The sequence below is a fragment of the Tenrec ecaudatus genome, chromosome 12 (genome assembly GCF_050624435.1).
Source record: "Tenrec ecaudatus isolate mTenEca1 chromosome 12, mTenEca1.hap1, whole genome shotgun sequence".
Lineage (NCBI taxonomy): Eukaryota > Metazoa > Chordata > Mammalia > Afrosoricida > Tenrecidae > Tenrec > Tenrec ecaudatus.
In genome coordinates this window covers 140,777,369-140,804,490 of record NC_134541.1, presented here as the reverse complement: position 1 = coordinate 140,804,490, position 27,122 = coordinate 140,777,369, and the positions used below count along the sequence as shown (strand labels likewise).

General features: G+C 62.2%; 1 protein-coding gene across 4 annotated transcripts; it reads right to left on the bottom strand.

Annotated features, from left to right (window-relative positions):
- Nucleotides 1-2,452: 2,452 nt before the first annotated feature.
- On the bottom strand, nucleotides 2,453-25,801 carry MICALL2 (MICAL like 2). Of its 4 annotated transcripts, none has more exons than XM_075527620.1 (19): nucleotides 25,667-25,801; nucleotides 24,846-24,941; nucleotides 23,384-23,658; nucleotides 14,608-14,656; nucleotides 12,164-12,305; nucleotides 11,552-11,733; nucleotides 10,631-10,749; nucleotides 8,516-9,313; nucleotides 7,007-7,245; nucleotides 6,361-6,454; nucleotides 5,779-5,924; nucleotides 5,378-5,509; nucleotides 4,896-4,960; nucleotides 4,687-4,810; nucleotides 4,387-4,477; nucleotides 3,963-4,036; nucleotides 3,470-3,584; nucleotides 3,095-3,141; nucleotides 2,453-2,642 (listed from the first exon to the last, which is right to left on the bottom strand). In XM_075527620.1, exons 3-19 carry the CDS (start codon nucleotides 23,524-23,526, stop codon nucleotides 2,548-2,550), a joined length of 2,655 nt encoding a protein of 884 aa, XP_075383735.1. In that variant the 5' UTR covers nucleotides 23,527-23,658; nucleotides 24,846-24,941; nucleotides 25,667-25,801; the 3' UTR covers nucleotides 2,453-2,547. The 4 variants fall into 4 exon arrangements, with proteins under 4 accessions (XP_075383735.1, XP_075383737.1, XP_075383738.1 ...); XM_075527622.1 differs by having other exon boundaries at nucleotides 5,378-5,506; XM_075527623.1 differs by lacking the exon at nucleotides 8,516-9,313.
- Nucleotides 25,802-27,122: the final 1,321 nt, after the last annotated feature.

Below are 27,122 nucleotides of genomic sequence, written 5' to 3'. Positions count from 1 at the left end.
GTCTGCCTTCACTCACTGCTTGTCCCGACCCCATCATGGGGGTGTCCGGCCGGACTCCCAGCCCCAAGCAGCCTGGGCTTCCCCACAGCCACCGAAGTGGGCAGGCCAGCCTCAGGACCCTCGTGTCTCTCATGAGCCCCTCAGCACCTTCCCAGCTGCCTGCCTCTGAGGTGGGGGACCAAGCTGATCCCTGGGGTGGTGTGAGCAACAAATTGGGGGATAGGGGAGCAGGCTGATCCCCAAGGAACTATGGGGACCTCAGCAAGGATGGGGCAGGCAGGGTGAGAGAGCAGGCTGGCAGGGTCTGGCCCAGATAGGGGGTCCTCCGTGGAGGTCCAGAAGGACCCCCTCCAGGCAGCCCAGAGGGAGGAGGGGGCACAGCCCCTTGGGTTTCCGCTGGAGGTGGGGGGAAACTGGGCTCCAGACTTGGTTTCCCTTCGTGTGAAAAGACCAGGGCCCTGCTCTGAGACCTCCCCCTTATCTGCATACACCTTTGGACTACAGCCCTGACCCCCGGCATCATCGAGAGAAGAGAGGGATGGGCAGAGCTGTGGGGATAGCTGGGGTGAGGGAATCCAGGCAGGGGCACCCAAATTAAATCTGGGGCCCTGCTCTCCATTGTTTTGCACCTCTGGAGGCAAGGGACCCCATTTTCAAGAGAATCCCTTAGCCTTGGGGTGCAGGAGGAACCCCAAGCACAGTTCTGGCGGCAGCTCCCGAGTGAGCCCTCTGTGACTCCCAGAGCTCCCCACAGGACTGGGACTCCACTTACACACGGCCTCACAAGAGCCTGGGGGTGGGGACAGCTGGCTGTAGGACAGGATTCCTCCGCCTGGCTGGGCCATGCTCTCCACAGGGCAGGGTCGCCCCACCCCTTGGGCAGGTGGGGCACACACCCCCCTTAAGAGATGCCCTGGAGTCCACGGTCCTCCTGCCCAGTATCTCTGCCATGTCGATGGGCGTGGGCCCATGGCCCAGGTGGGTCACCCGCGGGGGGGAAATGCTGGGGTGGGGGTGGGAGGCACAAACACAGGGCACCTGGCCTTCCCAAGGGACCATTTCTAACTTCCTGCCCAGGACCCTTCCTGTCCAGTCCAGGGCTCAGGCACTTCACCAGCTCGCCCTCACAAAGGACAGACCCCCCCCCGTGCCTCGGTTTCCCCTTCTGCAAACTGCAGCTGAGGCCCACGTGCCAGGACCTAGGTCTGCTTAATGGCACTCTGCCTCCCCCTCGTGGCCAAGTGACCACATTGCTGCCATCTGTGGCCCAAGGGCCAGGGTGTCTCAGGACTGGCCACCCCTGTCCTCCCAACATGCTGTGACCGCAAGCCACTGCTCAGCACCCCCTGGGCACCGAGTCCCTCCATCCCGCCCTGCTATGGCAACATCCATGCCCTCCCCAGTTTCCAGTACCACACACACAGGCACCTTCAGGTTCTAAACAACACCCCGGGCCCTGGACCTGCCCCCCTGGCTGACCCCTCTACCCAGGTCCCTCTGCTGCCCACACTGAGACAGGGACCCTGGGGCCACAGTTATCCCAAGCCCCCCTGAGACTGTCCCCACCTCCCTTCAAAGGCGAGGATCTCCCGTCACACAGGAAAAATGGAGACTGGGGAGGACAGATTGGTGGCTCAGTGTGGACAGGTCCCAGGTGATGCTGACACTGGCTCTGGGCCACGGCAGCCCCATCTCAGGGTGGGGTGGGGTGGTACCTGGGGGCTGAGCAGACACAGGCTGAACCTGTGCAAACCGGTATCTGTACAGGTGACTTTGTGAAAGGGTTCTGCTGCGGGTCACCCTGGGGTAGTTGTATGCCGAGCCTCTAGAAGCAGAGTCCTTAGAAGGGAGGTGACTAGAGAGCTAGGGGGAGGCAGAGGAGAGATTAGGATGGTCACCTAGGGCCCAGGGATGCCTGGACCCACCAGGACCCAGGAGAACCGAGGAGGGGACTCTCTGAGAGCCTGTGGACCCAGACACCAGCCTCCAGAACCTGGAATGTGGATTCCCACCACCCTGAGCCCCTGTTTTTACCCTTCGATGTGGCAGCTGCTGGGCACTGACATGGTGCAGAGCAGTGATGGGCCCAGTGGGGTTTGTCCTCATCCCTTACCCGCCCCCACCCCCCGGCTTCAGTCTCCACGGAGGGTCCACTGGAGGGGAAAGCCCAATTCCAGTTCACCCCTATGTCTGCCCCTGACCCCTGGTCCATGCTCATGTAGACTTGGTACAGATCTCAAGGTCCTGGGGGTCAGCCCTTGGGGGTCAGTCCTGGGGGCTCAGCCTGCCCCTCCGTCCACCACTGGCCCTGCTCATCTCCTGTGGTCCCAGCCTGGTCATGGCGCCTGCTGCCCACTGCACTGTGGCCCACTGCACTGTGGCCGGCAGGGTCCAGCAAAGGCAGTGCCAAGCCCAGGGGACATGCGAGAGCCCCAGAATGAAGGACACGATGCAAGCACAACCAGTCTTTTTATTGAGGTAGCCAGACCTGCAGAGGTCCATGCAAGGTCTCCCTTCACCACCCTGCCCTGCACCCCCAGCTGCTGCTCACTCCGGGGTCTGGCTTTTGCCCTTGGGGGACCAGAAGCTGCCCATGCGGAACCTGAACTTCTTCTTCTGGCCGCTGCCCCGTCTCTGGAGATCTAGGGGCGAGTGCACAGTGAGGCCTTGCTCACCGGCCTGGCTGCCTGTGCACCAAATCCCCCTTTCCAGAACATCCTCCTCAGTTGGTGCAGAGCACCCAAATGGGCACCTCTGCCCCAGGACACTGAGGGGGCTGCAGCAGGAGCTCATTAGGGCCTGTCCACCCCGACCTGGAGGTACCACCCTACCCAACTGCCCCCACCTGGTGGTGCCTCCCCACCCTGAAGTGGCCTGCCCACCCAGCCAATCCCACTCAGGTGGCCCTCTGTCCACCTGGTGCCCACACATCTGCCCAGCACCACCCCCAGGAGGTATCCCCGGCCACTGGTCGCCCCGACCCAGAGGTTTTCCCCATCTGACAAACCCCACCTAGAGGTGTCCCCCTTCATGCCTGGCACCTCCCAAGAGGCGCCCCCCAGAGGTGTCCCCGCCCCAGAGGCGCAGTCAGTACCCAGATTCTGTATCATGTGCTGCAGCACCTCGTCCTCCTCTTGCTCCCTGCGGGGGGAGGGGGAGAGGACAGTGTGGGGGCTCAGCACCACCCTCACCCACACCTGCTGCCCCCATAGGCAAGAGGAGAGGGGCAGCAGACCCACTGGGCCCCTTCAAGTTCCCCGCATGGCCCGGGCAGCAGGTCCCATCCTGGACCTGGGGATGGGGACTCTGGTGGCAGGCCAGAGGCACAACAGCCAGCAGACCCTTGAGGATGCTCAGATTGTGACTGAGCGCAGAAGCTCCCCATGCGCAGGGGCCACGCGTGGCGGGGGCTAAGCCCGAGGCCGGGAGCGCCTGGGGTGGGGAGAGCCTTGGAGGTCCCACTGCCCACCTGAGCCTGTCCTCGTCCAGGGAGTCCACGATGTCGCTGCGGTCATTTACAGTGCTCACGTAGCGCGTCAGCAGCTCCCTCTCCAGCTGCCGATCTTTGGGGGACTTCAGAGCCTCTGTGGGCACAGTGGGGTGTCAGCAGGAAGCCGGGCGGACACCGAGCCAGGCCAGCCATGGGTGCTCGCGAATACCCGCAGACTCAAGTGGTGTCTGCCCTGCCCTGGCCACCTCCCTCCTCACGCTGCCCACTGCTGTCAGCTCTGGTCAGCGGTGACCCCAGCACAGCAGCACCTCAAGCTGCCCGCCCTGACGTCCTCACAAGCCTGCTGGGGCAGAGGCCCTGGTGGCACTTCCAGATGACCCCAGGCAAAGCTCCGCTGTGACCCCAGGGCCTTTCCTCGAAGGCCTCTTAGCTCAGAGCCCAACTCACTGCCAACCACCTCTCCAGTGGGTGGTACCAGCCCCCACAGTGTGAACCTGGCCCCAAGGCTCACCAGGCTTGTTCATCAGGAGCCGCAGTTCCCCCTCCAGGTCCAGCTGCTGCTCCGCCAGTTGTTGGTCCTTGGATCTGACCAGGAAGGGAGTATGAGGCTCCACCCCTGGGCGCCCTGCAGGACCCCGCCACGCCCTGCCCCCATACCCCACCAGCCCTGCCCCACGCGTGGCTCCGCCCTGGCACCAGCCCTACTCCACTGACCCTTAAACATAAGCACCACCCACCCAGGGGTACCAGCCCTACCCTACAGCCCTGCAGCTCCGCCCTCCCCAGGCGCCGGCTCCGCCCCACTCACCCCATGTTGCGGCCCCGCCCCACACCGCACCAGCCCCACTCCACCGTCCGGAAGTCCCGCCCCGCGGCCCAGAAGCCCCACCCCCAGGCACCAGCTGGGAGCCCGGGGTCCCCACCCCCATACCCACCGGTACATCAGCTCCGACTCCTGGCGCAGCAGCAGCTGCTTCTCGTGAATCAGTTGGAACCAGTCCACCATGAGCTCATCCTCCGAGGTGTCTGCAAGGCGGAGCCACTGGCTGGGTGGGCGGGGCGACCGCGGGACCCCAGACCCACGCGCAGAGGGACTGCGCAGAGCCCCAGGTCATGGGGTCAAGGTGGCAGTGCGGGCGGTGGACAGGGCCACAGGCGTGCATGGAGGGCAGGGGGGACTGGGGGGCAGGCCTGCCGGCCCTGGGCCAGCGTGAGCCTGGGTGGGCCGGCCTCACCTCCCTCCGCTGCTCGCAGCCTCTGCTCCAGCCTCACACCCTTGAGCTCCAGTGCGTCCAGCTGCCGGGCGATGTCCTGCACCTGCCGATGGATCTCCTCCTGGGTCAGGCGGGCAGGGTGCGGCTGTGGGGTGCACAGGCCAGTGAAGGGCTGCTAAGGGCAGGAAGAGTGGGCGGCCCCCCATGGCCCCCCTCCGCAGCGCACTCACCCTAACTGGGGAGATCAGAGCCTCACGGGAGGGTGTGGGAGGGCTAGCTGGGCCCACGAGGGTTCCTGTGGAGGGGCAAGATGAGTCTGCTGCCCTATCCCATCCCCCACCCCCTGCCCTGCCCCTAGCGAGATCCTCATGGTGAGGACTCAGGCCCCCTTGGCCACTCAACCCAAGGGCCCCTCTGGTCAGCTGTCTCTCCCTGTGGCTCTCCAGAGGGACCACAGAAGGCCAGAAGTCTGGATTTTGCTGTCCCCCACCCTGGCATTCAGGAGTCATGGTCTCTGGGTCACTTCACCCACCCCTAAGTTGACCAAACCTCCAGACATCTGCAGGGTGTGATCCTTCATCCTGGAATTCCTCCCGTCCACTCTGCCTCTGTCCAACTCCTGTTCATCTTTCAAAGCCCTACTCAGCATCTGCTTCCCAGCAGGCACCTCCCTCCATGCACTGAAGGGAAAGCCAAGGTCTTTGGGGCTGACCTGGCTTGTCCCGAGGGTGGACCTCTCCCTCCTTCCAGTCGGGGGCCTGGGCTTCCTGCCCTGAGGACCCGATCAGCAGCAGGCTAGCAGGTACGGTCAGCCTCTTACGACGAGGAGGGGAGGAGGCCACTGCTACCAAGGAAAGGCAAAGCCACTTCAGGCCAGCAAGCAAGGGACCTCCAGCTCTCACTGCTGCCCGGAGCCCAGGGCCCGCCAGTGGTCAGAGAGAGCCCAGCAGGGCTGAGGCTGGGCACCACCATGCAGGTACCCCATATAACAAGGGTCAACCCTCTGGCTTTGTCCACCCAGGAGGGCAGGGTGCTTTCTCCAGGATCCCAGGTGGTGGGCAGCCCTGGCTTGGAAGACAGCGGGCTGGAACCCCCAGATTCCATCCATGTTACCTGAGAGGCTGGGCCCGCAGGTTCTGTCAGGCTGCACGGGGCTCAGTGTGATGGAGACCCCTCCCTCAGGGCTCCCCCACACCTTCCTGGGAGGCGCTCCTGCTCTCGACTCTCCCTGGGCTGGGGGCCCCTTCAGCTCCAGAGTCCTAGACAGAGGGTGAGAAGTGAGCACCCAGTGGATACCCCCAGACCTGGGTGGCCATCAGGCACCAAGCCAGGTGCAAACACACCCATGCAAGTCTGGCCCAGGGCCAAGAAGCCGCCTGCTTACCAAGGCCTGGGCACTCCTGGACACCCAGGTTTGCTTTTGCCGTGTCTGCTGGATACCCCTCCCCCTGCAGCACCTGTGGAGTGCCCACTGTGTGCTGGGCCCAGGCTGTGTGCCATGTGCACCTGAGCAGAGCCCATCAGGTTGGCAGGGACCCTTCAGAGGAGACTGCCAGGTTTCTCTTCTGAGGTTCCCGCCACAGGGTAGGTTTGGAGTCCAGCCTTTGGCCAGGGCCAGGCTCCCCCATGAGGCAGAGGTCAGTGCTTGCCCTGGGGCACACCCTCAGTGCAGGCCGGCAGGCCACCTCTCCTCACCTCTCAGGGGGATCTTTCTTCCCCACAGGTTTCAGACGGGCCCTCCACCCCGCCGGGCCGTCCTCTGAGCCCTCCTGGGGGCTGCCACTGGGACCTGGGTACAGGCGGGAGGCAATCAAATGGAGGAGTGTGACGTGGGGCTGCACCCGACCACCTCCCCATGGATCTTCCCCACCCCCGACACCCAGGCCACATAGGGGGAGCACTGGACTGGGAGCCCAGAGACAGGGGCAGAGCCCTCTCTCCAGGTTTGGAGGGCTGAGCAGCCAGCCAGTGTTTCCATGTCTGTGCAGGACCAGCAGTGGGACCGGTCACTGCCCAGCATGGCTCTGACGGCGGGAGACCAGCCTGACAAAGCCCAGGCTCCTCCAGGGATGCCCAGAGACCCGGAGGGGCCAGCACCCATGTGGAGAGGCCAAGTATCCCAGCCAGCCACACAAGGCCAGGACCAGGAGCTGGCCACTCAGGAGACCACCCCAGCCCAGGTAGATGGGCTGGACCACAGGTAGGCAATGTCCAGAGGGTGGTTTGCAGGGATGGGCAACTGGCCAGGGCTTCCCAGTGTGACCCTCCAGGGACCCAGCAGTGTCCAGGTGCCAGGGTTAGGCTGGGACCCCACGGCCAAGCAGCATCGTGTCCTGCTCACCCTTCCTAGTCGGGGGCTCCTCCAACTGCACCCTGGAGCCTGCTCCAGCCCTGCTGCCCCCTGGGGTGATAGCTGGGCTCTTGTGTCCAGGGTAGAGGGCTGCAGGGGTCCCAAAGGTGGTTTCCAGTTCAGCCCTGGGAGGGTGGGGCTCTCTCCTCGCCCCAGGGCTGCCGTCAGGGGTGGACGCCTCCTCTGACAGTCCTTTGGCTCTGAAGGCTGAGGAGTTGGCGGGGGGCAGCCTGTTGGTGAGAGGCGAGCTTCAGACATGGAGTCTTCATGCGGCCCCCTGATACTGCCCCTCCCCCAGCAGAAGCCCCTGGACTGTGGGGGGGTCAGCATGGGATGGGAGGCCGAAAGCACCCACTGGACAATTTACAGCCGAGATGAAAGACACACACCCCTCGAAGCTAGGGGTCCTGGGCCTGGGTTGTGAAGACCCCACCCGAGCTGTGGCTGCCCTGGGGGGTCATTGGGCTGGCAGGCCCACCATGGGATTCCCCAGCCTGCAGAATCAGCGCCCTGGCCGGGGACACTACGCCACTCTCCGGTCAGCTGCTTTGGCCATGTAAGGCCAGGCAGTCCCTGAATCATCCCCCTGCCTCCCATGCCTTGCCTTTTTGGGGCCAGGGTAGATCTTAGAAGGAGCTGGGCTCCTCCCCACCTAGACCCCCCCCAGGAAGATCCTCACGGAGCCCAGTCTACAGCCTCAGCCCCCAGGGGTACCCTCAGATCCCTCTGTCCCCCGGGAGTGAACAGATCCTATGTGTGTCCCCACACCCCCTCATGATGCCCCCAGCACCACCTGCTGATGGGCAGGAGGAGTGGTCAGGCAAGCTATGGCCAGAGGCGTCCACCAGCTCAAGTTAGTGGAGGGCGTCCTGACTGCTCAGACAGCCCCTCACACTCTTAAGTGACTCAAAACCCAGGGCCCTGGGGTCCATTCCGACTCCCAGTGGCCTTAGAGGACAGCACAGAGCCTCATCCCTTGCCCTCGGAGTGGCTGGTGGTTTCCCACTGTTGATCTCGCAGTGGGCAGCCCACCTGTAACCACCAGCCACCAGGGCCCCGCACTATCAAAGTGACCGGCCTTTACTCGGTCCAGAAACGCCCGCTCTGCGTCTGGCAAGTGGAAGATCGTGAGCATCGGGTGAGCCTCGCCTTGCCTCGCTGGGAGCCGGCAGGCTGGCACCCCACCCTGACTCCCGTCCTGCCCCTGAACCAGGCGTTAAACCCTCAGATGATGGAGGACAGGGTGTCCCTCGGAGAGGCCACAAGGACACACAGGGAACCCTAGCACCCCAGTACTAACCAGACCCCCTTCCCTCCCTCAGGCACCCCTCCACCCCACCCCTTTGCCCCCTGCACCCATCTCCCAGATTTCTGGGAGCAGTCCCCATGTCTGACAGCCAGGGAAGGTATCCCTGCCCCTGGCCACTCAGGCACCCCAGGGACCATCAGTGCAGAGGGGTGGGTGAGGCCCACACCCCAGTCCCTTCCTCCTCCACTGACCTGTCAGGTCCCTCCAGGCTTCCTGGAAGGGTCTTTTTGAGGAAGCTCAGCGCCTGCTCCCGGTTACTGTCCCCTGGAGCCCTGTCCCCAGGGGCGGCCTTCCCGGACCCCCTGCCTGCAGAGCCATTGCTGAAATCCTGAAAGAACTTCTCACGGGCCTGCTGAGTCTTGGAGGCCAAGGGGATCCGGGCTGCAGGGTCCAAGGGGCTCAGAGGCTCTGGGGTGGAGTTGAGTTTGGCCTGTGGAGCTGCTGCTCGGGGCGCAACCTGGACTTGGGGCAGAGCTTGAGGAGGGTCCCGAGCACTCAGTGGTCCCGTCAGCTGGTGCCTGGCTGCCGCAGCACCCTGGACTGGTGAGGACCACCCGGTCGGTGAGCTGTTGGTGACTCGAGTGCTGGTTTTGGGCGTGGGGCTGGCAGTCACAGGGCCCGTGGGGGACCTGTGCGTATCGGGGCGCCCCCAGTGGACAGGAGAGGAAGCGGCAGCGGCGGTCACAGCAGGAGGGACAGAGGCTGACGGAGCAATACTTCTGGCTGCTGAGCTGCCTGGCACAGACTTCTGGACTGTCTGCTTGGCTGCAAAGCCTGTGTCTCGTAGCCCGGTCCCTTCCCGGGCCTGCCACGGAGTGCTGAGGGGCCTGGGATCCGCAGGGTGGGGCCCTGACTGCCTGGGAGCCTGGCCCGTCGGCGTGGGGCTGGCAGGAGTGGCTTGGGAATGGTGATTAGTGCAGACAAAGACGCCTGGCTGCCCCGTGGCCCGGTAGGCCCCCGAGTGTAGCGTGCTAGAACACTGTTTGCACCTGGGGGAGGAAAACAGGAGGAGGCCCCACATAAGGTGACCAGATTTTAACATTGGTAAAGCGGGACACCAGCGGGACACTGTTGATAAAACTCATATCCTGGCAAAATAGCCACACGGCAGCCGAAAACTGTATACTCTAGCTTGTCGTGCATGCTTTCCAAAAATCGGGACTCTTTTAAACGCTGCGGGACGCGGGAAAAATTGTTAAAAATTGGGACTGTCCCTCTCAAAGCAGGGAGCCTGGTCACCTTCCATGGCAGGCCTGTGTCCACTCGTCGTGCACCCCTCCCAGCACCACGGTCGTGAAAACAAGGAGCGCCCGCCAAGCTTGCAGGAGACGGCTGGCCTCGAGTTCCCGGAGCAGAAGACAAGGAAACTCAAAAGCCTCCCTCCCTGCCACCGGGTCGATGCCGACGCCCTGTGACCCTGGAGGACAGGCTATATAAAATGGCCCAGTGAGTTTCTGTGACGGTAACTCTTTCTGGGGTCTGGGAGCCCCTTCTCTCTCCCGGGGTGGGGGGCTGGTGGTTTCCAACTGCCCACCCTGTGGATCACAGCCCAGTGATTAACCGCTGAGCCACCAGGTCTCCGTATGAGAGCGTCCAGAAGAGGAAGAGAGGCTGGAAGGTGTGGCCGACGCCCCCCCCCCCCCGAACCATGGCCTCCTTTGGCAAGATCCGAAGAAGTGGATGGTGCCCAGTGGCCCAGGGAGCATGCCGGATCTTGGTCAAAGGAAAGGAAATGTGGAGCAGGGCTTTCCACTCTCACGGACTCCAGACTTTCAGGAGCTGGGGAGGTGAGGTGAACCCCTGAAAGCATTGCCCTAAGAGCATCTTTAAACCTTTGCCCCAAGACACCCCTTTACATGAAACCCCGACAGCGGTGTGCCTGGAGGTCTCACACCTGGAGGCCTGTGCTCTTTAAGCTCAGGTCCCTCTCTGCGACATGGACCCGCCACAGGTAGTTGGAGGGGACAGAGAGGGCGATGCGGAGGGGCTAAGGGTGCCCAGGGGACAGGGCGAGGGGCGGCACGGCTCGCAGACAGCGTCCGTTGGGGCACAGGGTCTGTGCAGTGGGCGGTCTCAGACAGACCACACAGGTTGCTGTGTGACTGTTGGTCTCAGAGTGAAAGCCAGGGGCTGGAGAAGAGGGACTGAGAGTCCACCTGGGACAACATCAGGGAGGCTTCCTGGAGGTGGTGCTGGAGAAGGTGGGGTTCTCAGGGATAGGCTGGGCATGTGGGCTGAGAGAGGGCGGTGTCAGGGTGGGTGTTAGGAGCCCTGGGAAGCTTGGGGTGGGGTGGGGGAGGACCCACCGGAAGCAGTTCCGGTGGTAAAGCTTGCCGTCCACCAGGTGTCGCTGTACAAGGTGCACATGCTTTCGACAGACCGCACAGGTGCTGCTAACCACGGAGCCGCCCGAGGGGGCCAGACCCTGGGGAGGGGCACTCGGTGAAGGCCAGCAGCGCCTGAGCCCCAAGCCCACCCCCCTTCCATCTGCTCCTCTCAGGCAAAGGGCATGTAGAAGCCTGCTCTGAGCAGAGGGGACACACAGGTGGGCTGCACCCCAAGTCAGCGACTCCACCTGGCCCTGAGGAAGGGGCTCAGGGCCCTGCCCATCCCCCAGGAGCCTGAGTCAAAGCTTGTCCCCCTGCCAGGCAGCTGATCTGACTCAGGGACCCTCTGTCAGGTTTCCAGGGAGGTCGGTCTTTAGTAGAGCAGACAGTCTCATCTTTGTCCCGAGGAGCGGCTGGTGGGTTTGAACCGCTGACCTTGCAGTCAGCAGCCTAATGCCAAACCCAGGGCGCCACCAGACTCCCGTTCCCAACACCCAGTGCCTGAGCAACTCTCCCACCAGCAGGGGACACTCGAGCACATATTATCCCTGGCCTCGGTTTCTACCTCCTGAAAAGTAAGGTCCCCTGCACCCCTTTGCAGAGCTGGCTGAAGAGCAAAGGCTGACTAGCCACCCCTTCTGGCAGGGCCCATGTGTGCACCCCGCACCTTGGTCTACTTCTCTGTACAATGGTCGCGCAATCCCACCATGCAGGCCTCAAGCAGCCCTGGGCTCAGTCTTTCTGGGGCCTCTTGCTAAAGGGGGGGTGGGGTGGCTGAAGCTTGACCATGGGCTCCCAGGAGTCATTCCTACCTGTTTGTTTGGGGGTCCCCTAACAAATCCCTTCAGGGGGAGCTGGTGGAAAATCCAATACCAGATGGAGCTGTCAGGGGGTGCTTACAGCTTTTGCGGGAGGGTCCTGCGCCCCCGCAGCTCTCCCCTGGACAACAGGGTTGGTCCTGACTGGGGTCAGCGGCTGGCCCCGGGGTGGGCTGGGTGAGGCCAGCTGGTCTGGGGTCTTCTTGCCGGATGGTTCCTCCTCAGGGGCAGATGGGGGTCTCTTCACACCAGCCATGCCTCCAACTGGCAGGAGAGAGGGGGGGGACTTGAGCTCCCCTCCCCCCACAGGGTCCCTGGAAGCACCTAGCTCAAGGAAGGGTAGCTCTCCTGCTGGTGGGGTGGGGAAGGGCAGCCCTAGCAGAGCCCGGGCCTCCCCTCCCCCAATGGGCAGGGACATGAGGTGACTGTCTCCTTGCCCTGGTGATAGGCTGGATTGAGGAATGTGGGCTGGGACCTGGGGCTCTGGTGGGCCTGTGGGAGCCTGGGATCGACCCCCCTCCGCTTGCCTCCCCCTCCCCCCCAGTCCCTGCTGCACAATCAGGGAATGGTTCTGGAGCTGGGCTGTCCCCTGGCCAGGACAGGGGTCCTGTCCCCTCCCCATGCCGCCCCAGAGAAACACAGCCTGTTCCCACCCCTGCCTGGGAGCCTGTGCCCGGCTGGTAGGGGCACTCACTGGGTGAGCGGCCGTGGAAGTAGTTGTAATACTGGGACGTGTAGGTCAGAATGCTCAGTCTGTCTGGCACCTTGAGGGCCACCATGTCTTCGGCGTCCAGCAGGGCCGGGATACCCAACTGCTCCTCGGCCACGCGGAAGGCCTGGGGACAGGGGACGTGGCATGGGGTCAGCTGGACCTGGCAGGAACCCCACCACCTTTCTACACAGACACCATGAGAGGTTCGGTCCGAGGGGTGGGTGTCCTGCATGTGTTCCCGGCACCTCCATTTACCTGTCTCACCCCCGGTTAGGGAGGGCACCCTTGAGCTGCCCCCAGGCCTTCACAGGCCCGGATCCCCGCTCCACAATCTTGACCCCCGGCACCCTGGACACCTCACACACCATTGCTCCCCACAGGCCTTGCCGACAGCTGGCACCAGCCCTAGCATTAGGAGTGGACCTCTCCTCGGAGGGGCTGCTGCACCCTGGAATGCTGAGCCCCCTCCCCCTTGGGTTGCAAGGGACACAGATGGCCCGGGTCCTCGGAGCAGAGGCAGAGGGCCAGGCAGGGTCCTCAGGGATTCTGGGACTGCACATATATAGCCTGGCAGCGCCCCCTGCCCCAGCCCCCACGACCTTCACTCCCAGTTATCTGATTCCACGGGCCTCCTAGACCCATCCCCCACCGCTTGGCATCCAAGGGGGCCAGGAAGGACCTACAAATGGGGGACGACCTGCCGGGCTCCTGGGCTGTCGGGGTGCAGCGTCGCCCTAACTCCAGGCCCCATCATTCCAGTCCCTCTCCTGAGCCCCCCTCCATCCCCCGCCCAGTGGACTTGGAGAACTTGGGAGAATGTGAGGCCAAGGCCGGCCCCCTGCCACCTGCACACACCTGGATAGGACCTCTCCCCGCTCTCTGCCCCCCAGATCGACACACAGCTGCTCCTCTGGTCGAACCTTGCCCTATCACAGCCCCCCAGGCCTCCCAAGCCCCCTCCAGAAGATACCCAGGCTCCCAGTCCCCCTCCAGCCCCCTAGGTCCCTGAGACACCCTGCCAGTCTCCAGGCCTGAGCCCCCAGAGCCTGGGAGGAGGCCCCTAGAGTCACCCCCATGCCCCAGCACCCCAGCTCCAGCCACTGTGTACTGAGTGCCCAGCCAGCAGCCCCTTCCCCACCCAGTGTCCTCTGGAGCGTCCCCGGCACCTGTTCCACCGTGGAGATCCCGGTCCATCTGTACAGCAGTAAGAAACCCTCCTCCCTCCCGGCAGGAAGCATCCCTTTGGCCCTGCCTCCAGCCCGCCAAGTCTTAGAGACCCCGGGCAGTGTTACCTAGTGGTCAGGCTACAGTCCGGCCTCTCTGGACCCTGGCAGGCTTAGACAATGCACACGGCGCTGGCTGATTCCCCTGGACGCCTGAGGTGGCCTCCTCTGCTGGCCCCCAGGGCTGACCCTTCCATCTCAGTTTTGGAAGCAGGCCCCTCCTCCCCAGCTTGAAATCTCCCCAGAAGGGAGGGGACCCCAATTTCAACCTACAAGCTTACATGTCAGCAGCCACATCTCAGAAGATGTTTCCTGGGACCCCTGGGCCTGACCCCCTGTGGCCTGCCCACCTCCCACCCATGCTGACCACTTACCTTACCCACCCCACCCCCGCCCGACTCCTACATTCTGACAGCTGTGGTCTGAGTTCCATCACCTGCCCCCCACTGTCATCTCAGACACCTGCAAACCCAGGGCCACTCCCAGGTCACCACCACCCCTCCAGAACCCAGAGGACATGCGGGCCCCCTCAGAAGAACCGACGTCCCCAGCACAGCCATGTTCTCACTGCCCTTCCTCTCACCTCCAGGGGCACCCCCTTGCCTCTTCCCCACCAGGCTGCCCTCCAGGTCGATGCCTTCCCTTTGCCCTGCAGCCACCAAGACAGAGTCTGGACCCGGGAGGGTTCATTGCGACCGACAGTCACGGGCGGGGCGGCTGCTGCTCCGGGAGCTCCAGGGCCCAAGGCAGGCCGCCTGGCGCTCCACCCCATCCTGTGCCCCAGCAAGGCAGAGGTCGGGGGACCCTTGCCCCGTGAATGAATGAAGGTGATTTCAGGAGCAGCACTGGTGATGATTGTGCAGTAGGGGAAACTGAGGCTGGACACAGGGAGGGCCACTCAGGGCCCACTGGCCATAAAGGACATGAATGCAGACCCAACTACTCCCAGGGTCGGAGCAGGTGCAGCCAAGCCTGGGTGGGGCAGCGCATGGGGGAGGCAGGTCACGTGGTGTGGGCTTGGCAGCTGGGCCTCCAGGGACCACCCCTTCCAGACTGCTCCTCCCACCCAGAGAAGAGGTACTGAAGAGGTCTCATTCTGGACCCCACTGGTCAGGACTGGTTGACCCCAGGCTCGGGCGCCCAGTGGCCACTGGGCCATGGCTGGCATGGTCCGGGGCCGGGGCCGGGGCAGTAGGGGCTCACCAGCTGGTTGTTGTCATAGATGTTCTCCTTCCTGAGTGCATCGAAGTCTCTGGAAGCAGGAAACACGTGTGCATTAGTGCTGTGGCCGACGCAGGCAGGACGTCATGACTCCCAGGCTATCCCCCCCAAAATGGAAAACTGAGGCTGGGGTGGGTGGGCCACACAGCATGCTCAAGGGTGGTGGGCAGAGCCCCAATTGGGGTGCCTGGCCCTGCTCTGGGCACTGTGACCTCCCTGCCCAGCACCCCAGCCACCTGGTGCACACATGGCCTTACCAGTGCCCCCACCCAACCCCCCACCCTGTGCTTCCCATTCCCGGTGGCAGGAGGCAACTGAGGAGAAAGCCCCACTGACCAGCCCAGCTAGGCAACATCCACGGCCAGGGGTTCTGGGAGGTTAACCATTACTCTTAGATGCCCATTTCTGAGGCCGCACAAACTGAGGCCAGGCAGCCTCAGTGACCTGCCCAGAGCCCCACTTTGAGACACGCTTCAGGACCATTACTGGTTCGTTTTAAGAAGCTGCTTTGTCCAGCACCCAGGGATGTTCAGGCTCACCGGAGGGCTGGTGGCGGAGCCCCTAGCCCCTGCCAGGTGCACACACACACACACATGCACACACACATGGAGCGATTTTTAGAAAGACCAAGAGTGCAGTGGACTTTCTAGCAGACAGAGAGGTCTGGGTCACTGCCGAGACACAACCCCCATGTCCCCCACCACAGCTGGAACCCCGAGGGTGTAGCAGGCAGAAGATGACCGAGGGTAGCCCACATCTGGGGCTTGGGCAAACAGGCTGATCTGTGTCCACTTACTGTGTGGGTCCGTCAGCCACAGAGCCGAAGAGTGAACCACAGGGGCCGGAAAAAGGCACCAAGCTAAGGGCGGGGTTCTGCCCAGCCCAACCCAGAAGGCCTCTGCCCTCAGTTTCCCTTTCTGCGAGGACAGCTGTTGACTTTGGTTTGTGAGTGCGAGGCAGGTGGGCAGGCCCCGAGTTGAAGGGGCATAGGATGACCGGACAAAAGTCTCCCTGTGTCCTTACAGGCTTCAAGGTCTATCTGACCACGGAGGACACTGAAGCTGGGCCATGGCCTCCCAGGCCACTGAGCGGGGTAGGGGTGGCAGGACAGGCCAGATTCCCTCCTACCCTCCCGCTGTCCGCGTCCGTCCCCTGTAACGGCCGGCGTTTCCGCTGGGACCCTCCCAGGTCACGCACTCCAGATGTTTAGACCACTGGCCAGCAGACAGGAGAGAGCATAGTACAAGAACTTGTGAGTAGGGGCCCGGCTGGTTCCACCCCACCCTGAGCCTGTGAGGACCCTTTTGCCCAGTGTCCAGTCCCCTGCTGCCCTTCCTGGACCTACCCCAGGCACTGAGAGGTCACAAGTCATCTCCCCCAGAGCCTGAGACCCCTGGCCCAGCATCCTGCCCCAAGCCTCTCATGCAAGCTCCTTCCCAGGCCACCCCTGGGTCCTCACTGACCTCAGGAGGCCTGTCCAGAGGGCTCAGGGTTACCAGCCATGTTTTGTCTCCAAACACTGCAGAAAGAAACCCCTTGCTGGCCCTGCCCACAAGGGCCATCCACCCATCCCACCCCCACCCCCGAGTCATCCTGGAGCCATGGGAGTGAACCTCTCCAAGCACAGGGCAGCTCAGGACAGAGGACCAGGCAGAGGGGCCCAGGGAAAGCCCAGCCAGGGTCTCTGGTCCCTGAAGGTCAAGCCCAGGGAGGAACATGGATCAGCCCTGGCCAGGCTCATGACCAGCAAGCCCCCTCAGCCTCCCCTCCGACCTCCACTCACACTGTCCCCTGCACGCATCCCATCTCTGCCTGGTGCTCCCACGGGCCCTTGGGGGCTCCAGCCCAGACCCTCACTGGGACCTACAGCCCGGGAGCAGCCAGCAGCACCTCCCATGTGCCACCTGCCTGATCCGGACCCAAAGCCAGTTGCACACCTTCCCACCACTCCTCGGGTGGTAGGCCACCTAGGAGACCACACCTGTGCCCCAGCACAGGACAACCTGGGCTGCCTTGCTGGACAAAGTGCCTCTCTGGGAACCGGCTCTTCCTGCTCCAGGAGCAGCTGGCCCTCGATGGGCTCCAAGCCAAGACTCAAAGGGCCAGAGACCAGGGCCACTGTGGGAAGCTGACTCTTTCTAGTGGAATCCTCACCGCTTGGTATCCACCCCTAGTCCAACTCCAGGGCACTGCCAATGAGAATAGGGCATTGGGTCTCTCAGCTGAATGACTAAATAGGACTATGCAAATGAGTTGTGTAAAACTCTCACCAGGATTGGTTACCACTATGCAAATAAGGTGCTTGGGGCCCATGAAGGGAATTGATCAATTCTGCCTTGACATTAGGCTTAAAAAATGTCAGTCTGGGCCTGAGGGGGAAACCTTGAGACTGTGGCCCTCAGACACCCTTCAACCTGGAACTGACCCCGCCCCCTCCACCCACAAGTCACCAGACAGTGTTATCAAAGGAGCACCACCCCTCCGAGCCATCAGCCCCACAAGCTGGACAGTGAGGGCAGCTTCTGTCCCAAAGCAAGGCTCTGGGGAGGGGCAGAGGGCGGGCAAGAAGGGTGGGTGGATAACACACACACACACAGGAAGTGGGAAGAGAGCTGTTACATTACGGGGATTTGCAACTAATGTTGCACAACGAAGTGTGTACAGATGTTGCAGGGAGAATGAACGTGCTCACCCAGGCAGTGAAAATACCAAAAGACAAACAGTGGGAGCCGAGCTTTGGACCCCGGGGCCCCTGCACTGAGAACTGCCCAGACCAGAGGCAGAGACTTTGACACAGTTGGAGCTCTGGACCAGGCCTCTTCAGGAGGCAAGCTGACCACCTCTAGGCAGTGCAGGCCCAGTGGAGTCCCTCTAGGCGCCGTGCCAGCCCAGCTTCGAGGTGTGTGCCCTGGCAGAGCGGAGACAGGGGCGGGGCTTGCAGCTAGCCAGAGGTCGGTCTGAAGGTGTCCGTAATGAGAACCGGTCTTCTAGATCGCTGGAGAGGTGGGGTCTGCACCCTCCCTAGTGGTCCAGTGGGTCAGGCATGAGCTGCCCACAGCAGGGTTGGCAGTTCGAAACCACCAGCTGCTCCCCAGGAGAAAGGCGAGACTTTCGACTTCCACGGCCTCTGACACCCACAGGGGCAGTTCCCTCTGCCTGAGGGTTCGCTGTGAGTCAGGGGTGCAGCAGAGGCAGCAGTCTTGGTTTGTTTTTCCATCTAGATAGTTCCTGCTACTTCCGAGCCACTCCTGACAGCCGCCCTGGCTTCCCTAACATGCCCCCGGGGCCTACGAGTGCTGTGTGCAGATTACAAAGACTGAAGGCAGAGAGCAGGCAGGCCCTGAAGCCTGGGGAGAGGAGCGTGTGACCTCAGCCTTGGAGGAATGAATTAGCCCTGGGAGGTGGGGAGGATCCTGCTTCTCCCCTGCACCCTGAGGTAACCAGGTCTGATAGCCCCGCGTCTTGTGGGGGGCAGGGAGGCACGTCACCACCACAGGGCGCTCCGCGTGGCTTGTGGACAGGTTAGCCCAGTGAAAAGGGACCATTGCAAGGCTGAGCAAAGAGCCCCCTTCCCGGGGTCTAGAAGTCCACTAGAGTCCCTGGACAACGAAACGAGAAGATGCTCAGCAGTTATGGAAAGGGTGGGATGTGCCCCTCCACTTGGGCCATGGGTGGGGGTGCCTCGGAAGAAAGGCCTGGAGATCCGTGGTTGTCACTAGGCTGCTGAGTGGGTCCCGACCCATGGCGACCGGCATACAACAGAGGGAAGCACCGCCCAGCCCGAGCGGTGAAGCCATGCAGCGGCATGCGTCTGCCCATCTCACCGAGGGCCTCCTTCCTTGTTTTCTGGCTCTGCCTCACCAAACCCTGGTCCTTCTCCAGGGGCTCGTCTTCCGGCTCTCTCTCGGAAAGGACCGGCTGCGGTCTCCGGCAGGGTGCCACCAACGTGTCGGCGTGCCTGCACCACACCGTGGTGGCTTGTGTGATACTGGGACTCCAGAAGGCATGTCACTGGTATTTCAAATGGCAGCAGGGCCACCCTACAGGGCAGGTGTCAGCCGAGTTTCCAGGGGATGAAGAAGGAACTGGCTGCCCACTTGGGAAGGACTCACGAAGGAAACTCTTACTTAGCCTGGCCAGCTACTTCCCCCAAACGAGCCCCTGGGACCCCGTGGAGCCCAGCCCGAGGGTGACACTCTCGAGTCAGTAGAGTCAGGCTGGCGGGGAGCGGGGGGAGGGGGGCGGGGCATTGGAAGGAACCCTGGAGGTGCAGTGGTTAATGCGGGGCTGCTCACGACGTCAGCAGTTCGCTCTGCGGGAGACAGACGAGGCCCTGTGCTCTGCTCCGGGAGGTCTGACAGCCTCAGAAACCCACGGGGGCCACTCCATGCTGCTCTCTATGGCAGGAGAGCAAGAGTCAGCTGTGGTGTGGCTTCGTGGAAGGTTCCTCCCTTTCCAGCCACCACCCAGGGGTCAGCAGAGGCCTGAGTGCTGTCATGAAGCTCAACAGTGGAGTCTCCAGACTAAGGAAGTCTAGGAAGAAAGGCCTGGGAGCTGTCTCCAGAAATCGCCTGATTCGGAGCACCAGGGCCATGCAGTAGCCCTTACAGGCTCACAGGGATGGGGGGTGGGGGGTGGAACGTGCAGCGTGGGCAGCAGCTGTCTCTCAGCTGGCCCCAACTGACCCATGACCGCTGGCCCAGCTTGCTGACCCCTTGCCTCCAGGACCTTAGGGATGGATGTTCCCTACATTCCTGGGGCACTGACCATGCACAGCTGAATTCCTGGAACTGGGGGGGGGGGCGGGAGGAAGAGGCCTCCAGCACATCTGGGGTTAATCCTACTGCGAGGGCCAAAGGGGCTCTGGAGAGAAGAGGGGCAGGGGCACAGAGAGACTAAGAGAGAGACACAGAGACCGAGAGATAGAAAGAGAGGGGGAGACACAGAGATGGAGAGACAGGGAGAGCGACACAGAGACCGAGAGACGCAGGAGGGGTGGTGAGAAAGGAGTAGGGGAGATATACAGAAAGAGGTGGCGACAGAGAGACAGCAGGCACGCATGGGGAGGAGGGAGGAGAGGAGATAGAGATACACAGGGAGGCCAACAAAGGAAGGGAGAGAGAGGCTGAGAGCGAGATTCCAGAAATTAGACCACAGAGTGGGAGGGCAGCATTGGGGGACAGGGGCAGGCAGGAAGGGTTGAAGCAGCTCCAGGTGCCCATGGCCCCCTGCCCCTCCCATTAGAAGATCCATTAGATGAGCCCTCTCCCCCACCCCTCGTCCTGCCTCTTCCCAACCAGAGTTGGGCTAGGCCCTGGGGTCCCTCCCCAGGGTCCTGTCCTGGGACTCTGGCCAGGCCTCTGAGCCTGCCCCTCACCCCCCCCCCCCCCGGGCCCTGGACTGTCCGGAGTCAGACAGCCTCTGGCAGGAAGGCGGGGGCCTGGGCAGCGGGCCCTTGGGCCAGAACAGAAGGCTTCTGTCCGGGCAGCTTCCTGCTGACCTCCGGCTGCACAGAGCTGAGGTCAGCCAGCTCAGCGGCCCACCCTTCACTGTGTGGCCCAGAAAAGGAGGTGGGCGTCCCCTCAGGGCGTGAAGACCATGAGGAGGATTGAGAGCAGGTCAGGTCAGGGCCTGTGGTGTGAGCCCCCCGAGGCCTCCAGCAAGGGGTGAGGCTGGAGTCCCTACCACAGCTTGTGCGTGTGGGTTTGGGGGTGCCCCCACTCCCAGAACTGAAGGGGTCTGAGGGAGACCTTGGCCGCCACACGCCGGGAGGGCGGGAGGAACTGAGTCTCAGGGTGAGTTTGCTGCTGAATGGCAGCTTCTTGACATGCCCCCTCACCCTCTCCTGCAACCCTCTCATAAGCAGACCCTGAGCCCCTGCTTCCTCTCTCCCAGCCCCCCCACCCACCCAGCCTCCCGCAACTGGATGGTTCCTGGAAGGAGCCAGCCTCCAGCTGGCCTCGGAGGACCCGCCCTGCCCGGCGCCTGTTTGCCTGTTTTATGAGGGTGGAAGCCCTTTGTCCAGGTGGTTTCCAGGTTCACCTGGCCGATAGGCAGCAGTTTGGAGTGGGCCCTGTGGGCAGTGTGCCTGCCTCCGACTGTGGGCAGGGCCTGCCCGTCTGGGACCTTCAGTCCTGCTGAAGAGACTCAGCAGTATGGGGATGAAGCAGGGGCTGGGCTGGCACCAGGCAGGTGGCAATAGGAGGGGCCAGGCTGGGGGACAAGTGGCGAACTCTGAGCACCACCTCCTAGCTACATGTCCTAGGTGAGCTAAATGTTGAGGCAGCAGTTCACAGGTCCTTGAGGGCTAAGCATGCAGGGAATGTGTGTCTTGGGGCAGGGACACAGGGACCATGGAAGTCCCCAGCCCCCAGTCCGGAGGGGCCTGCACCCTTAGGTCACAGCAATTACAGGGACTCAGAAGGAAAAAACCGTGGAGGAAGTTTCCCTGGGACAGGCGGCCTCCCACCTGATTGGCACAGCTGCTCTGGGGATCCAAGAGGAAATAGACTTAGTATGTAGCAGGAAGGATTTAGATTAGACAAAGGGAAGGACTTCCTGGTGGCTAGGAGACACTGAGACAGGATGTCCAAGTCCAGAGTGTCTTCAGAGGAAGGGGCTGGGGACATGGATGTCAGGGGCAGAGGTTCACACTCAGGCCAAGGTCAAACCTCATGTCTGACCTTTTGGGTCCCTCTGAGAAGCTGTCTGCTCTGGGCTTGTCTTTCTCCAGGTGTTTGCTACCTAGGCGCAGTCACTTAGGATGGAGGGGCAGCTCAGGGGGTCTCTGGCTATGGCAACAAGCACGGCAGGACCCTATCTCCCTCCACCACCTACCCCATAGGCCTGGAGGATCGAGACAGGAGCAGATGGTGGCACAAGTACAAAGGTGTTCAGGTTCATACACAAGAATGTTCATACCCACTGATCACACTTAAAGTCGTCTCCCAGAAAACAGCCCCAACCCCTACCTCACACCACACCCCAACCCCTACCTCACACCTCACCTCAAACCCCTAACTCTCAGCAACACCTTACCTCCCATATCTATGGTGCCCCAACCATGACCATGCCCTGAAATCTATATCACTCTGTGTTTCAATCATCCTCACCTTCTGGGCTTATGGACAAGACAGGAAGATGTCCAGCCCCAGCCGTGATGACTATGTCACATCTATATCCAGGGATCTGTGGGCACTGAGCCTCCTGCAGCCAGTCCTTCCTGTGCCAGCCCCACCACTGCCTGGGGTCACCTGTCTGGTTACACATTCTCCTGTCCACTGTCACAGACTATGGCTGGACCATCACGCCTACAGGCACGGCTGGCCACATGTGGGGGTGCTCAGCAGGCAGGTAGTCACCAACAGTGGGTTCCATGGGGTGCACACTGAGGGGGAGCACACACCCTGGGACAGTGGGGGTGACTGGGAGGCCTCTAGGGTTAGAAAGACTTCACATCTTGGGTCTAGTGGTCCCCAACCAGCCCTACCCAGGCCCCCAAAGGGGGTCCCCTGCAACCTCCAAGCTTCAGGTCCTTCTTTGGCCCCCATGTCATTGCCCCGGTCCCCTCAAAGTGTGGCGCAGGCTTCTGGTGTGAACCCCCTCCAACTCGCCTCCAAGGTTGACAGCCAGGCTCTGGGGGAGCAGCAGCAGCTGCCCAAGGGCCATGTGGAGAGTCCTCAGGAGAGCAAGTGACACTCCTGAGGAGGATGCCGGGCAGACAGCAGCCACCAGCTTCCTTGTAGAGTGGGGTACCCAGGACCGGCCCAGGGTGCAGGGAAGGGGATCCAAGCCAGCGCTTCTCCTTGGTGGGGCTGTTTCCCATGTGCACGGTCCTCAAGTAACTGGGACCTATAGGGAGCCCGCAGGACAGGATGGAACGGCCCCTGGGGGTCTCTGAGACTGTGGTTCTTACAGGAGTAGAAAGCCTCCTCTTTCTCCCGAGGAGCAGCTGGTGGTTTCGAACTGCTTGCTGGGAGCAGCCCAATGTGTAAAACCATTAAGCCACCAGGGCTGCTCCCCACACCCACCCCCACCGCCCCAACTTCTCCGAGCAGAGCGTTTAAAGGCTAACTTTCTTCCAGAAAAGAAGCCTCATAGCCTAATGGTTTCACTTTGGACTGATGGCCACAGGTCAGCAGTTCTAAGCCACCACACACTTTGAGAGTGAAAGATGAGGCTTTCTGCTCCCGTGAAGAGTTACAGTCTTGGAAAGCCACTGGGCAGTGCTAGCCTGTCCTGTAATGTTTGTTGCTATGAGTCAGAAGAGACTCAACGTCAGTGTTTGGGTTTTGGCTTTGGTTCTTCCAGAAAGTCTGAGCAGAGTGGAGGACTCCTTCAGGCCCCTCCCCACCTCCACCAAGGCTGACACTTTAGCCATTGTGAATTCACACTCGGTGAATTCAAAGGGTTTGTTGAGTGAATGAGACGGGAGCCCCCACCCCTTTCCCCACCCACCTAACTGGGAACATAGTCTGCTAAGCTAACCTGAAGGTGTCCAGGCCTGGCTTCCTGCTCTCACCCCATGGGTGCCTAGTCAGGCATTGCCCATCCGAAGCCCCGGGTGACCCTCGGGCTGTCCAGGCACCCAAGGTGGCCTTCAGGAAGGAGGCGCCCAGAAGGATGGGCTTTGTCGCCCCAAGCCTGTTGAGGGCGCCCCAGGGGTCCATCCCCCAGCTGCCCCGCCAACCCCAGCTGCCCCACCACCGTCGGCAGGGAAGAAACCTGGGCCTCAATTTCTCCGCCCGCCAGTACTCACATGAGGTCGGGCCGGTGGCGGTGCAGGATGGCGCAAAAGGCCAGGCCGTCCCGGAACGAGGTGGTCATGTTGGTGATGCTCACGTCGCGGTAGCCCTCGCACTGCTGCCGGCACCACTGCTGCAGCGCTTTGATGGCGGCCATGTGGCCAGCGCCGGCGGGACACCGCGGCTAACGCGGGACCCCCTCGCCGTGCAGGGCCCGCCGGGGCCCGCCTGCAGATGCGCGCTCGCCCGTACGCGGCTAAGCGCGGCGGTGGAGCCCGGGCCGAGGAGGCTGGAGGAGAAGGAAGAGCGGCCGCAGCGCGGGGCCAGATCGCGGGCTAGCCCGCCGGCCACGCCCCCGCCAGCTAGGCCTCGCCCAGTCACGACCCAGCCCACCCGCAGGGCACGCCCCTGCCCGCAGAGCAACGCCCGGGTCCCGCATCTCTCCGCTCTCCTGCCTGAGTCAGGGGCCCTAGGAGCCAGCATACACTCTAGCCACGCCCCCGTGGCCCGAGCCACGCCCACAACCAGACCCAGCCTTTGCCCCTTGGGGCCACGCCCCCGCGGGGAGCCTGCTGTGTCCAGGGTGGATTCAACCAGCCAGGCAGGCAAAACCTCTAGGGGAACAGCCACGCCCCCCGCTTGGCCACGCCTCTGTCTCGCCCCACCTCTTTCCTCACGACCCCCAGGCGTGGAGACTGGTAGGAGTGGGAGCGGGAACAGAGGAGAGCCTCATTGTTCTGGGCATCCTGGCCACGCTGCCCCTGCTCCCTGCGCTTGTCTTTTCAATGGTCCATCCTCGCCCCAACTCCAGAAGGAAGACCAGCTTACGGGTGGGGAAACTGAGACTTGCACAGACGTGACCTGCCTGGGGTGACTGGGCCTACAAGTGATGGCCCCGGCCAGGCTAGCCTTTGGGGAGGCTGCGAATCCGGCTGCAGGGCGGGGGGGGGGAGGGCGGGAGGACCGCACCTCGCATTTTCTCTCATCAAAGGACCTTCCGGCCTGGCCTGGCCTGTTATGCTGGCGCCCAGAGGGTTGTCACTGGGGGGGGGGGGGGGGGGCGGGTCCAGTTTGGAGTCGGCACTCGCTCTAGGGGATTTCCCAGGGATATTCCAGTAATTCCCTCTCTTTCCCAACTTTCCATTTTCCTCATCTGTGCAGCCTGGAATTGGGCAAAGTAGCACTGGGATGTCTGGAAGTGATGGAACTGGCGACCCCCCACTTCCAGCCTGTGGTCACCTGGGCTGGGCTAGGCTGAGCCGGAAGTACCTGAGAGGTAAAATAATCCCCCAGCCCGCCCCTGCAGCTGGGCTTGTCCCAACAGCTCCTGACTGGATCCACCCCAGCCCATGGGAGGCAGCCCAGCCGGAAGGCCATTCCCCAACAATGGCCCCTGAGGGGGCAGGCCAGCCAGGGGAATGAGCTGTTACTTCAGAGGACACCCTGGTCTCCCCGCAGCCTGAGTGAGGCCTGTACCTGGTAGGGAGCTTCTAGTTCCAGGGTGCACGGCGCCAACACCCACCACGCAGAGAGCCCTGTGACTGGGTGGCTGTTGGCCTGTCAGCGCGTCGCCTGCAAGGGGGGCAAAGGGCAATTTCTACGTGCAGACTCAGCCAGAGACCCAGCTAGTCTTGACCTCAGAACCAGAAAAGCCAGTTTACGGAGGGAAAGTGGTGTGGGGTCAGGCTGGGGACACAGGGGGCAGGCCCTCTGGAGACAGTGACCTGGTCCCCACCACACAGCTGTCTTCCTTCCCTCCCCAAACTCTCTACCTCTGAGTGTCCAAGGAGAACTGGACCCGTTGAGGTCGGTGTGGGCTTTTAGCGGCTGGTCTCCAGCCCTTTCCGCAGAGGCCTGTCTGGGTAGACTGCCCAGCCTCTCAGGACCAGGGTTAACTCTTTGCATCCCAGGGATTCCAAAGCACAGACTGAAACATAGCCTGTGGGCGCCCCACAGCAAGCCCACGTGTGCTATAAGGTTTTCACGGGCTGGTCTTCTTCATAAGGGACTGCCAGGCCTTTCTGCCAAGGCACTCTGGGTGGACATCCGCTTCTAACCCCTCAAGCATGTTAACCATTTGCACTATCTGGGGGTCCCTCTCTCCCTGGGGGGCCCCAGGCCAGGGCTAGCACACTCCCACCCCCCTTGCCCACCACGGTGCCCCTCCATTCACACATTCACACCACCACCACCACGCAGCCCCTGGCCACTGCAACTGCTGCCCTTTCCACCATAAAACCTCTGGATCTCTGTAGAGCACAGTCCAGACTGAGCCCCACCCTGCTCAGGCCGCACACCTTGAATAAAGTCCAGTCTCTTATCAGTCTTGCAGGGCCTCTCAGGCCAGCTGGCCCCTGCCTTTCGCTCTTGCCATCCACGCCCTCTCCCCGGCGTACCCTCTGCGGAGGGAGGTCATACCCTATCCCTGCCCCTCAGCCTCTGCTCAGGTCACTTCCTGCCCCTGCCTCCCAGTCCACCCCTGAGCCCTCCCCCTCAGCCACTGCCTGGACCAGTGTTTGCTGAGGGGTGGAGCCTGGGCGCTGACCCACATCCCCACTTGTCCTCTCGCCAGCTTCGTGCTCGTGCTGGCTCCCGGAGAGGCCCTGGGCAGGAAAGTACAGCTACCTTCCCCTCTCAGCCTCAGCTTCATTCTGAGAGGGCGGCGGGTCACACCTGTCCCTTACACCTATGGTCACCTAGGGGCAGGCACAGGGTCAACTGGAAACCCAACCCTATTCTGGGGAGGGACCCTACATGTGTCAGGCTGGACCGAGCTCCACAGGGCTTCCCCGGGCTGCTTCTCTGACACTGACCACCAGGCCTTTCTTCTGAGGTGCTCTGGGGAACCTCCACCTTGGCTTTGAGTGAGCTTCCGGGTGCACCCTCAGGACTCAACACGTGCAGCCTCACACACGCCCAGTGGGGAGCATGTAGGACCTGTGAGTGGGCGGGCTCTGGGGGAGGGGCGGAGGAGAAGCCTCGGTGGGGCCTGTTTGTGTAGTGTACTCGCAGGCACCCGAAGTCACGCTGTACCAGTGACAGGCACAGGGGACTGTCCCCAGGGGCCCCAGCCCAGGGCATGCTGGGAAGATACTGATGGCTCCCAGGGAGGGGACCCCAGGACTGAGTATGAGGTTGGGTGGATAGGGGGTTGTTTGATCAAGGTTCTGATTTATTAGCAATCCTTTTAAAAATTATTTCTAAGTAGCTCATTGTTTCCACAGGGAACCCTGGTGGCAGTGGCTACACACTGGCTGCAAGGTCAGGAGTTCTAAACCACCCATTGCTCCACTGGAGAACAAGGAGGCTTGCCAGTCCTGTAGTGACAACCTTGGAAGCCCCCGGGGCAGTCCTACCCTACACTATGAGTCTGCTTTGGTCACATCAACTGGATGGCATTGAGGGCTAAAGTTTGTTCTCACGTCACAGCTGGACTGGCCAGCCCAAAGCTACCTGGTTTAAAATCATCCAGCACCACTGGGCACTCTCTTCCTCCAGAACTTCCCATTGTTTTAAGAAGAATCCCAAGTGTGTATTCCATGATGCCCACCTTCCCAACAGGATCGCTAAAGACAAATTTGTGCATAAGCAAATGTGGTGAAGAAAGCTGATGGTGCCCAGTTATCAAAAGATAGTGTCTGAGGTCTTAAAGGCTTGCAGATAAACAAGCAGCCATCTGCTCAGAAGCATCAAAGCCCACATTGAAGAAGCACACCAGCCTGTGTGACCACGAGGTTTAGAAGGGACCAGGTA